The sequence below is a fragment of the Entelurus aequoreus genome, linkage group LG21 (genome assembly GCF_033978785.1).
Source record: "Entelurus aequoreus isolate RoL-2023_Sb linkage group LG21, RoL_Eaeq_v1.1, whole genome shotgun sequence".
Lineage (NCBI taxonomy): Eukaryota > Metazoa > Chordata > Actinopteri > Syngnathiformes > Syngnathidae > Entelurus > Entelurus aequoreus.
This window is the reverse complement of record NC_084751.1, coordinates 33,174,058-33,187,570: the sequence shown is the minus strand read 5'-3', so window position 1 is coordinate 33,187,570 and position 13,513 is coordinate 33,174,058. Positions and strand designations below refer to the sequence as shown.

The window sequence follows — 13,513 nt, the reverse complement described above, 5'->3', positions numbered from 1 at the left end:
TAACCCGGTGCGCCTAATGTAGGGAATCATTTTGGTTTTGCTTACCGACCTCAAAGCTATTTTATTTGGTACATGGTGAAATGTGAAGTGTGACCAGTAGATGGCAGTCAAACATAAGAGATACGTGTAGACTGCAATATGATGGTAGTCACACACAAGAGATAGGTGTAGACTGCAATATGACTCAAGGAAACAACACCAACATTTTATATGTTCCATTGTAAATATATAACATTACACACGACGCTCAAAAATCTATAAAAATGTTTTAGTACGACTTTGGTAAGCTATGAAGCCGCACCGCTTGATGGATTGTACTGTGCTTCAACATACAAGTATTTTTATGGTGTGTGTATAAGGTAAGACAAATAATCTGCCGTTTTGTTTTGCAATATTATGCAAAATCAACTTTTCTGACCTTCTGATACCTGCTGATCTGTGTTTGGGATCTGCATAAGTCCTGAAAAATTGCGCGCATCCGCCTTTGTAGTCCGTGGGGACACCGTAGTCGATAAGCTTCTTCTTTTTCTCTATCTTCTTGTTATGTGACATTCATCCTCCGCTGTTGCCATTTCTAATATAAAGTAGTGTAAAGTTCTTACTTATATCTGTCAGTAAACTTGCCACGAAAGTGCTAAAACATACCGGTGTAGTGAGTTTACATTATTCACCGAAGGAACTTTAGTTATTAGAGAGTTACGGTCGGACGTTTTTTTTACGGGACACATTTCCGGCGGATGAGCCACGGATGAGGAGATGCTGCTCCGTTATTGATTTAAGTAAAGTCTGAATGTCATTAAAACAGTTAGCTCCATCTTTTGACACTTTTTCCACTGCCGTCCTTGCACGCTACAACAAAGATGACTGGGAGAAGACGCTGTCGAAGGTGAGCCACGTAAATAAGACTGCCCACAAATCGGCGCATCCTGAAACAAATGTCAGAAAGCGGCTTGAAGATGATCTGTAAAACATAATCTTTGCAACATTTTGACCAAAGAACCACCATTGCATGTTATGTAGACCACAAGGAAGTGTTTTCCATTTAGAAAAAAAAAGAAGAAAAAAAAAAGACTTCTTTAATGCGCCCTATAATCCGGTGCGCCTTATATATGAAAAACGATCAAAAATAGACCATTCATCGGCAGTGCGCCCTATCGTCCAGAAAATACGGTAAATTTCAAATTTGCAAGTATTGTTGTAACTCTGATGATGTATTAATAAATGTGTGGCACTGTTTGCTACGTACATTTTTTCAACTAAATAAAGTGGTTAGTGCACAGTACCTAATCAAAAACTACAATTGGCGCCTATTTAAATCATTTGGATTTTGCCCTAAAAGCCTTCCTGTATCCAGAAATTTACTTCTTGACTTTGTAAACAATAACAAAAACGACCAAAACACCGGGACACAGCTGTGGTAAACATTTTTTCAAACATAATTTTGGGACATTAAACAAATACATATTTTTGAATACATGTCATTTATTTCCTAAAAACTTGGTACTAGTTTTAGCAACCCTTCCGCCTGGTTTTATTTAAAAGAGAAATTTGCTAGCGAGCAGACCAGTAGGAGTCTTTTCACTCATCTTTACAATGGCATATGAATTTATGGGGCACTCTTACCCTTCTTCACACGCTGACAGAAACCAAACTGATCTTTCATTGGCTGGTCTTTCTTCATGTCATACTTCACCAGATCATACTTGAACAGGAGCTGTGCAAAAGAAAATGGTATTATATTAGGCTGCGACATAATCTAAATATGTCATTCTTGGTATGATGGAACACATTTAAGTCTACATCCTTCAGACTCATGCCAACTAGGGATGGGCAATATGGCCTAAAATCTACATTGTGGTATTCTATAGCCTCCTGCGACATGTGTATGTATATATGTGTGCGTATATAATGAAAAAGGAGGATTACCTCCAAATTCTTTAGGACAACCTAAAATCATCAGCCCGGAGGTTGGGTCTTGGGCACAGTTGGGTGTTCCAACAGGACAATGACCCCAAACACACGTCAAAAGTGGTAAAGGAATGGCTAAATCAAGCTAGAATTAAGGTTTTAGAATGGTCTTCCCAAAGTCCTGACTTAAATGTGTGGACAATGCTGAAGAAACAAGTCCATGTCAGAAAACCAACAAATTTAGCTGAACTGCACCAATTTTGTCAAGAGGAGTGGTCAAAAATTCAACCAGAAGCTTGCCAGAAGCTTGAGGATGGCTACCAAAAGCACCTTATTCCAGTGAAACTTGCCAAGGGACATGTAACCAAATATTAACGTTGCTGTATGTATACTTTTGACCCAGCAGATTTGCTCACATTTTCAGTACCCCCATAATATATTCATAAAAGAACCAAACCTCATAAAGGTTTTTTGTGACCAACAAGTATGTGCTCCAATCACTCTATCACAAAAAAAATAAGAGTTGTACAAATTATTGGAAACTCAAGACAGCCATGACATTATGTTCTTTACAAGTGTATGTAAACTTTTGATGCGACTGTATATATATATACAGGTATATATATATATATTTTTTTGTATATATATATATGTGTATATATATATGTATGTATATATATACTGTGTATGTATATACACAGTATATGTATGTATATATATATACATATATATATAAATAAATATATAAGTATACATAGATAGATAGATAGATAGATAGATAGATAGATAGATAGATAGATAGATAGATAGATAGATAGATAGATAGATAGATAGATAGATAGATAGATAGATAGATAGATAGATGGATAGATAGAGTATATAATCGAGTATGTAAATAGTAATAGAAGCATTTTAAAACGAGTAACACAAGCTTCCAATTTAGCTGCTGACGTATGGGGTGACATATTGCGTCTTTTCCAGTTGTATTATTTTATCAAAACTATAATTGATCTACTTGCTAATTTACTGTTAATAGCTGGTTACTTTCTGTTGTAAGATGTTTCTATCTAAACCAGGAGTGTCAAACTTAGGTACAGGTCTTAACCAAACGCAAAATGAGTTTGCTAAATATAAAAATGAGAAAAATAGTTTTAATTAAAATAAACTGCTGTTCTAAATGTGTCCACTGGATGTTGCAATAGCAATTTCTGTGTATCCTCTGCTGCAAGAGTGTGCATGACTTCAGAGGGGGCGGAGCTATCTATGTGCAGTGTTTGGACACTATGTACTTACTTACTATTACCCCAATGGGAGAATTTAAAAACTCTGCCAGACTCAATTCCACCTATTTGACTGATGAATATTATCACATAATTTATTCAGAAAGTATAACTAACCATAAATGAAGATAGAATACCATTAACCGCAACATGTAAAGTGTAAAAAAACAAAAACCATTATGATTTGTATATTTTTAGAATGTGCTTGGTCTATTTCTAAACAAAGAAAACTATCTGAAGTTGAAGCTATATTTATTTTTAAGTTATCATGCCATGATTTTACGAGTCCCGCTCACTAGATTTTCCACCATTTGGCCCCTAAGATCAAATGCGTTCGACACCCCGATCTACACTTATGTTTAAATGTAATAAAGTTGGGCCTTTTATTAATTAAATAAAAATTATAATGAGTGACCACCTTCCTTAAAAAATCTGAAAGGGGTTCCAACTGTTTAAGACTAATGTCCACACATATTCAATCCATATTTGATTAGAGGACACGCCTACCTTTGAAATACTAAACAGAAACCATTGTGTTTAACAGTAACTTATGGCCCAGAAAAGACGGTCTAAGAATAGCTGCGGTTAGAGGATTTAAAGCTAAATACATCCTTGTAACCTCCCTGGCTCAGCTTTAGTGGTGGTAATACCTATAGCTTTGTTGTCCATGACTTCCACATTGACCTTTCTTGCTTTATCAACAGATAGTATGTACTAAATATGCCATGATGTCCAGTTCAAATTAATAAATGTGCTTCCTTATGATATAATCCCTTTTTAAAGAAAATGTCTTAAGTATTGTGTCCTGCAGAGAGTCCATTACGCATAGTTGAAATACTGATATGATACAGTGCTACCTCGTGATACGAGTTTAATTGGTTCGTACTTTGAAAAACCTGTACTGCGCAACACTGTTGCAAATTGAAATTAATTTAATCTGTGCTTTTTAGATGAGAAATATCGTATGAAAAACAATACAATAAAATGTAGTACAAACAAAAAACAGTCGTTGTATGAAATAATGTAATAGTAATGTACTTGGGGAGCGGACTTCTGCGGTACCTCTTTTCAGCTGCTTCTTTGTCAAACACACTATCAGCAGCTTCTCTATATTTTCATGGGTAAATGTCTGCCGTTTAGATATTTTAACAACCTTGGCTGGCGTTATCTGCTTCAGTATGGTGCAGACTAGAGATGTCCGATAATATCGGCCTGCCGATATTATCGGCCGATAAATGCTTTAAAATGTAATATCGGAAATTATCGGTATCGGTTTCAACCTCCCGATATTCCCGGTAGACTCCCAAATTTCAGTGCCCCTCCCGAAAATCTCCCGGGGCAACCATTCTCCCAATTTCCACCCGGACAACATTATTGGGGGCGTGCCTTAAAGGCACTGCCTTTAGCGTCCTCTACGACCTGTCGTCACATCCGCTTTTCCTCCATACAAACAGCGTGCCGGCACAGTCACATAATATATGCGACTTTTACACACACATAAGTGAATGCCTAGCATACTTGATCAATAGCCATACAGGTCACACTGAGGGTGTCCGTATAAACAACTTTAACACTGTTACAAATATGTGACACACTGTGAACCCACACCAAACAAGAATGACAAACACATTTCGGGAGAACATCCGAACCGTAACACAACATAAACACAACAGAAGAAACACCCAGAACCCCTTGCAGCACTAACTCTTCCGGGACGCTACAATGTACACCCCCCCCCCGCTACCACCAAACCCCGCCCCCCCAACCCCCTCAGTTACATTGTTTAATGCATCCAGCGGGGCATCACAACAAAATGAGGCATAATAATGTGTTAATTCCACGACTGTATATATCGGTATCGGTTGATATCGGAATCGGTAATTAAGAGTTGGACAATATCAGAATATCTGCAAAAAAGCCATTATCGGACATCTCGAGTGCAGACCATAGGCGCCGATCCCGTGGGTGCTTCGGGGCGCAAGCACCCACGGACAATGCCCAGCACCCACGTGGGATTTACGGCAACTTTCAATCTTTAAAATAATTTTTGGAAAATCAATCTTCTTGTTGTTAAATTTTTGGCGAGTTTGGTGTGTTTTACATAATAAAAAAGTCTCAACTCTTATAGTCTATAATTAACAAAGTTCAACCAAGATTTCATTGTCCCCGATAATGAACTAATGACACAATTATCTTGACTTTGAACACAGTGCACATGAGCGAATGAAGCGCATACTTAGTCAACAGCCATACATGTCACACTAAGGGTGGCCGTATGAACACCGCCAACACTGTCATAAAGATGTGCCATATAGTGGAAACACACTAAACAACAACGACAAACACATTTTGGAAGAATATTTGCACCGCAACACAACATAACACTACAGAACAAATTCCCACAATTCCCTGCAGCACCAACTCTACCGGGACGCTACAATATAAACAAACGCCCTTGGTGGATCTACACTTAACATCCACTGTAATGATACCACGTACAATAGCATATCTAGTTAATACTATGATTACATCGATATTTTTTAACATCACAAAATCTTCTTTCGTTTTTTTCAAATGTATATTATGTTTATAAACTCAGGAAATATGTCCCTAGGCACATGAGGACTTTGAATATGACCAATGTATGATCCTGTAACTACTTGGTATCGGATTGATACCCAAATTTGTGGTATCATCTAAAACTAATTTTAAGTATCAAACAACAGAAGAATCAGTGATTATTACATTTTAACAGAAGTATATTATATATATATATATATATATATATATATATATATATATATATATATATATATATATATATATATATATGTATGTATATGTATATATAATATACAATATATGTAATATAATATAATATAATGTATATTATATATAATATAATATATAATATATATATTTATATAATAAGGCTCTTTCAACATTTTGGGATGCCGACCCCTGCTCTACACCAACTAACCAACTAGTGGTGGGGAGGCTTGGAATGTTGCTCGCACCTAAAGCATAACAATAAGCCTCAGAGACAGCTCGTATCCTGAAAAACTCGTAAGCTGGGGCATTTGTATCCCGAGGTACCACTGTATAGTACAATGTGAATTAAAAATTCCCTGGATCTGTACCAAAATGTAAAGAGTTCCTCTTTGCAATACTTAGTGGAAATGCGTAAACTAGACCATCATCTATTTTATCACATTTGCAATAGATGTAGGAATCCACTCACCCTGTAGAAGAAGTTTGAACGTCCCACTGTGCCAATCTTTCCAATGTGGTTCATGAAACACAGGTTCCCCTCTGTGGAGCCGTACACCTCACACATTTGAATTTTCCCGAAGCGTCTGTGGAACTCTTTCCAGACATCCTGACGCAATCCATTCCCGACTCCCATCCGCACTCTGTGTACTTTGTCCAGCTCTGTCTTTTGGTGACAAAACGAGTAAGAGTAAAAACTTGTTATTCAATTATGTCACAGGTTTTCAATACAGTTTGCATTCAGCATTCGTATCCCCACAAATAAATGCATTTAAAAAATAAATCATTTAAGTACCGCTCATTCAACCTAGGTCGGTAATAATTCATACTATACGAGGGGTGTAACGATTGTCGACAAAAATCGCAAATGCTATTTGTTGCCGACACATTTATTTTCTCGAAAATAGTTGTCGCTCGTGTTTTTTCTGAACAGAAACGAAACATAAGCAAAACATAAGCGAGTGAGCGCAACCGGTGGCCGGCAAGCAACCTGACAGAGATGTGGGAGGATTTGAAGCGAGCTCATTAGCTGGATAGGTAACAACACGGTGACGTTCAGTTCAAATTCAGTTTATTTCGAACATGCATACGATACAATGTAATTCATCACACATGTCCAGTTGCTTCATTACAGCACGTCCGAAAAGGAGAAGGAAGAAGCAGAGCTTATTTAATCTTACACCTTTTCATACCATACCTTGTTCTCTGTAACAGAACAGTGAACTAATAAATAATAAATAAATAATTTACCTCAGTAAGCAAACAAATATTAAATACATAAATAATCTTTCTCTTAATAAAAAATAAAAACAAATGGTGCCTGTTCTGTGTACTTTGTGAACACTTGTAGTTTGAACAGTCTCTTAAACTGAATCATATTGGTGCTCTGTTTGATTTCTTTGGTTAATCCATTCCATAATTTAATTCCACATACGGATATGCTAAAGGTTTTAAGTGTTGTACGAGCATACAAATGTATTAAATTAGATTTTCCTGTAAGGTTATATTTCTCCTCTTTTGTTGAGAATTGTTGTACATTCTTGGGTAGCAGCTTATAGTTTGCTTTGTACATAATTTTAGCTGTAGTGTTAAAAAAAAACCTCCAGCTAAACTTTATATAGTATACAGTACGTGTGTGCAGTTTTCTAGTCACATCATCATCATCACAAAATACTCTTAATCTTATAAAAGTTAGCCGGTAGATATCTTTGGTGTCGTTTTGTTGTTTGTATTTATTGCTGCCATTTCGACTGTCCTTTGTTCACATAAATATTTTTTTTATACTTTGGTCCATTCTAAAGCAAGGGAAAGCCAAGTGCTGGTAAAAACAAAGTTTGATAATCAATTTTAATTTTATTTTTGTAGTAGCCTAATCAGCAGCACACTTACATTATTAATAGGTATTTCTAAATGAATACATAATTGTATTGCCTTTATTGTTTGTTTACACATACCTAAAGATATCTCAATATGAATTTAAAAGCTGATGACTAGAGTAGAGCCACTAAAGAGGTGTACGCTTCATGAGCCTGTGTGTCATGTCATGTTATATACCAGGGATGTCAAACTCATTTGAGCTCAAGGGCCGCATGGAGGAAAATCTGTGCACACGTGGGCCGGACTATTAAAATCATGGCATTGAAACTAAAAAATGAAGACAACTTCAAATTGTTTTCTTTGTCTTACTTTGGCCAAAACTAGAACAAACGCATTCTGAAAATATTACAATAAAAATACAGAAAAAAATACCAACAGCGGTTAAGTTTAGATCCATGAAGGAAAGAAGAAAGTGAATGAATGTTTATAACTAAATACATTTACATATGCATAAAAATGTTTTCTTTTGTATTATTTTTTTTATGAATTAAGCAACGTTTATGACAACCTATTTCCAAAACACAATATAGAATGTGAGATAACAGGATAATGCATATATTTATCATTTGTTTTCAAAACGGTTAGAAAAAAGTGGGACCCCAAAAATTTACTGTGGGACTCCATTTTTATGACTTGATGGGATCCCAGGGACCCCATTTTGAACATTCCTAGCGCCAACACTGATGGAGTATTGGTGCGTGCAAAACAGCAGCAGGCGGCTCTGGCCTGCGGGCCGGTTCTAATACTAATCAAATATAGATAATTCATTCGTGGGCTGGATCTGGCCCGCGGGCCTTGACTTTGACACATCTGCTATATACCCATGTGTAATGTGCACGCTTTGTTGATGACCTTATGTTGACTTGTTTTTTATGCTGATATTTATTAAAGTTATCTTGTAATGTTATGTATGACGCCGTCCTAAGACAGCGTCATACATAACATTACAAGATAGATAACATTACCTGCCTTAGGACAACAGAAGCAAATTTGTTATTGTAGCTAATTCTGGCATATTTATTGTGATTATTTTGCTCATATGTTGATCACCATGCATTTTCCTAATTAAATACGTTATTCAATTAAACGCAAGTCAATGCGACTTGTCGATGATCTTAACATTAGTCCACTAATCGGATTTTGAAGAGTACACCTACTGTAATTAGTGGCTCTACTTTAGCAATAAAAATAGTAGTTAGTTGCAGCCCAACTGTAATTCATACATGCATGCATTCATTAGTGTTACAGGTGTGGCGATAGACTCAGCTCACGAGACGAGACACAATATTACTTTGAAACTGGTGGAATGGGACAAAAATTTGGGGATCATGATGGGGGGGCAGTACATCTAAGAAGGACAGCTCCAGACTGGAGAAACTGATCAGGCGGGCCGGTTCTACGATCAGAATAAAACTGGACTCACTGGTGATGGTGGCAGAGAAGAGGACTGTGGGAAAACTAGTGAGTCACCCTCTGCATACCGTTATCAGTAGCCAGAGGAGCCTCATTGTTGCTTTTTATTTTATTTTATTGTAATATTTTTCTATTTTGTTTCCATTTATACCCCCATTATTTACTTTTTTTTTTTTTTAATTTGATCTCAATTTTGTACACTGCTGCTGGAATTTAAATTTTCCTGAGGGAACTCTCCTGAAGGAATCAATAAAGTACTATCTATCTATCTATTCTTTTTATATTTAAATATGTGCTTGTAAAACTGTAGGAAATGTTCGTCACAGTAATGTCAACTCATCACCGAGTAAGCATGCATGGGTCAAAAAGAAAAACATCAGAGCTAAACAATTTCCCAATGACTGATAATCAATCACAAAGGATGGTAGTGCCATGGCCAAGTTTTCACCCACTCAACCAAATAAGAGAGGGACAGTGAACAAAGGGGACCTTCAGTCCTGCATCAATAACAACAAAAGCTCTGCCATCATATTATGTGTGTGTGCATGTCTATGTGTTCACTGTGCAAGGAGGCGAACACTAAAACAAAGACCTAGTTTTCTTTTGGTTGGCAATGCACAGCCTGATTCACTAATGAGGGACTGTGGACTTGTAAACTGTCACAGATCGCTATACAGCAGTGCAGTACATTTGTTTTCTTGGTGGGCAAAACTTTTGCTCAGTGTGCAATACGGGTGTTAAAATAGTGCTTTTGTTTTATTAATTATCTATACATCGTGCAACCGTTTAGTGTGCAATATGTATTACTTGATACTCATTTTTAGTTTTTCATTAAGTTTTATTTTTGTTACTGTATGTAAAAAATCAGTACTGCAACCACATAACTTTTCCATTCTGGGATAAATTAAAGTACCGGGTATCTTAGTAATGACAAAACATATAAAGTTAAAGTAATAAGTAATAAGTGGCTACTCTGCACTTCTAATACTGTAAAAAATAGTATGTGGTTTAATGGTTAAACAGAAGAATTAACCTGCAGAGAAATTAAATACTGGTAATATTCTGAATAATCAAATATACAGTGGTCCCATGGACTTTGGTCTAGTCATTATAGTGGTACTAACATATTAGTAATAGTTCGGGATGTAATGATAAACAGTGTTTCCCACACATTCATTTATTTGTGGTGGCCCGCCACGAAAGAATTAAGGCCGCCACAAAAATGTTTTTTTTTTTGTTTTTTTAATTTATTTATTTTTTTGTCCTGTCCAGCTTCTCAGGCAAATCATATAGTTGATGTAGATGCCCATATCGGCTGCTCAGATTTACTTTACAAAAGAGAAGTGTAGGATCAAGATTTTTGGAGCTCTTTGTTCAGTGGATCAGATGTTTGATGAAGCTTTGTGTCTATCTACCACCACTACTGTTTTCTGTTTATTTGTTACTGACTGTGGTAGGACACCTCTGCCTCTGTTTCACTTTATGTTGCTGGTAAATAATATGGTTGTAGTAGTAGGCTAAAGTTAAATTATTTAGTATGCACTAATAAAGTGGCAGAGCTTTAAGAGACATTTTAGCTTTTATATTTTTATAAGATATATTTTTTGTAAGAACCACAATGAATAAATATATTTCAGTGAATAACTTATTGTTCAAATCTGTATACAAATATGTACACTACCGTTCAAAAGTTTGGGGTCACCAAAACAATTTTGTGGAATAGCCTTCATTTCTAAGAACAAGAATAGACTGTCGAGTTTCAGATGAAAGTTCTCTTTTTCCGGCCATTTTGAGCGTTTAATCGACCCCACAAATGTGATGCTCCAGAAACTCAATTTGCTCAAAGGAAGGTCAGTTTTGTAGCTTCTGTAACGAGCTAAACTGTTTTCAGATGTGTGAACATGATTGCACAAGGGTTTTCTAATCATCAATTAGCCTTCTGAGCCAATGAGCAAACACATTGTACCATTAGAACACTGCAGTGATAGTTGCTGGAAATGGGCCTCTATACACCTATGTAGATATTGCACCAAAAACCAGACATTTGCAGCTAGAATAGTCATTTACCACATTAGCAATGTATAGAGTGTATTTCTTTAAAGTTAAGACTAGTTTAAAGTTATCTTCATTGAAAAGTACAGTGCTTTTCCTTCAAAAATAAGGACATTTCAATGTGACCCCAAACTTTTGAACGGTAGTGTACATAAAGTGTTGTAATTATATTGTAAAATGGATGGATGGATGGATGGATGGATGGACGTTTAAAACAAAACTGTTATTATTAATGAGTAAGTATACATTTTTTTAGCCTTTTTAGAGAAAATCATATCATTGTAGTAAATTATGCAAATTACTCGATGATGTCATGGTGACCACGCCCATAGCCACGCTCATAGCCACGCCCCCACCGCCACAGGTATCTTGGCAATTTATGGGAAACACTGATAAACCTTAGTTATCCGAAAAGTAATCACAGCACTTCACTTTTGCAGACATTTTGTTATGTTGCAAGCCTTATTTCGAAATGGAAATGAATCAATTTGTGTCCTCATAATTTTATACACAATACCCCATAATGACAATGTGAAAAAGTTTTCCATCCATCCATCCATTTTCTACCGCTTGTCCCTTTTGGGGTCATGGGGGGTCGCTTGAGCCTATCTCAGCTGCATTCGGGTGGTAGGCGGGGTACACCCTGGACAAGTCGCCACCTCATCGCAGGGCCAACACAGATAGACAGACCACATTCACACTCACATTCACACACTAGGGCCAATTTAGTGTTGTCAATCAACTTATCCCCAGGTGGATGTCTTTGGAGGTGGGAGGAAGCCGGAGTTCCCCGGAGGGAAAACGTTTTTATGGAGCTTTATCAAATGTACTTAAAAAAAACAACAACTAAGAAATCACATGAACACAAGTATTCACAGCCTTTGCTCAATACTTTGTTGATGCAATTACAGCCTCAAGTCTTTTTGAAAACGATGGCACAATCTTGGCACACCTATCTTTGGGCAGTTTCTCTTTGTAGCACCTCTCAAGCTCCAACAGGTTGGACGGGAAGTGTCGGTGTGCAAGCCATTTTCAGATCTCTCCAGAGATATTCAATCGGATTCAAGTCTGGGCTTTGGGTGGGCCACTCAAGGACATTTACAGAGATGTCCTAAAGCCATTTTTTTACTATCTTGGCTGTGTGCTGAGGGTCATTGTCCTGCTGAAAGATTAACCGTTGCCCCAGTCTGAGTTCAAGAGCGCTTTCATCCAAGATGTCTCTGTGTATTGCTGCATTCATCTTTCCCTCTATCCTGACTAGTCTCCAAGTTCCTGCGGCTGAAAAACATCCCCGCAGCATGATGCTGCCACCACAATGCTTCCCTGTAGGGATGGTACTGTCCTGGTGATAAGCGGTGCCTAGTTTCCTCCAAACATTAACGCCAAACACTTCAAGCTTTGTCTTATCAGACTAAAGAATATTGTTTGTTATGGTCTGAGAGTCTTTCAGGTGCATTTTTGCAAACTCTAGGCGGGCTGCCATGTACTTTTTACGAAGGAATGGCTTCCGTCTGGCCAATCGACTATACAGGTGATTGGTGGATCGCTGCAGAGATGGTAGTCCTTCTGGAAGGTTCTCCTCTCCCCACAGAGGAATGCTGCAGCTCTGACAGATGGTCACCCCCTTGACTTGGGCCCTTCTCCCCCGATCGCAGTTTAGAGTCCTGGTGGTTCCAAACTTCCATTCTTCCATTTACGAATGATTGAGGCCACTATGCTAATTGGGATCTTAAAGGCAGCAGATATTTTTTGTACCCTTCCCCAGATTTGTGCCTCGAGACAATCCTGTCTCGGATTTTCAGAGCATTCCTTACACTTTATGCTTGGTTTGTGCTCTACCATGCCTTGTGGGACCTTATATAATCACGAATAACCAAACCATATCCAATCAAGTGAATTTACCACAGGTGGACTCCAATTAAACTGTAGGAATATCTCAAGGATAATCAATTGACACAGAATGTTCCTCGGCCTGGGGCTGATAACAAATTTTGCTCAACAATATATTGATTTACAAATTATTGCAGATTAACAATATTATTGCCATTCATTTTTGAGATCAGATTAACCACTGATATAATGATAATACATAATTCATGTACATCCTTTCAAATGCATTAAACTTGCGTTCTTTGTATATTTTAACGTTGTATTTGGAATTTAACCTTTTAAATCTCCAAGTTCAATAAAACAAACAAATAATAACCATAATA

General features: G+C 37.1%; 1 protein-coding gene across 1 annotated transcript in view; it reads right to left on the bottom strand.

Annotated features, from left to right (window-relative positions):
• The window catches only part of slc27a6 (solute carrier family 27 member 6), a 66,912-nt gene that overhangs the window by 9,817 nt on the left and 43,582 nt on the right, over positions 1-13,513 (bottom strand). The window contains exons 5-6 of the mRNA XM_062031522.1: positions 6,430-6,624; positions 1,624-1,714 (exon numbers count right to left, since the gene is read on the bottom strand). Coding sequence (XP_061887506.1) covers positions 1,624-1,714; positions 6,430-6,624 — 286 coding nt within the window. The remainder of the gene's footprint in view (positions 1-1,623; positions 1,715-6,429; positions 6,625-13,513) is intronic.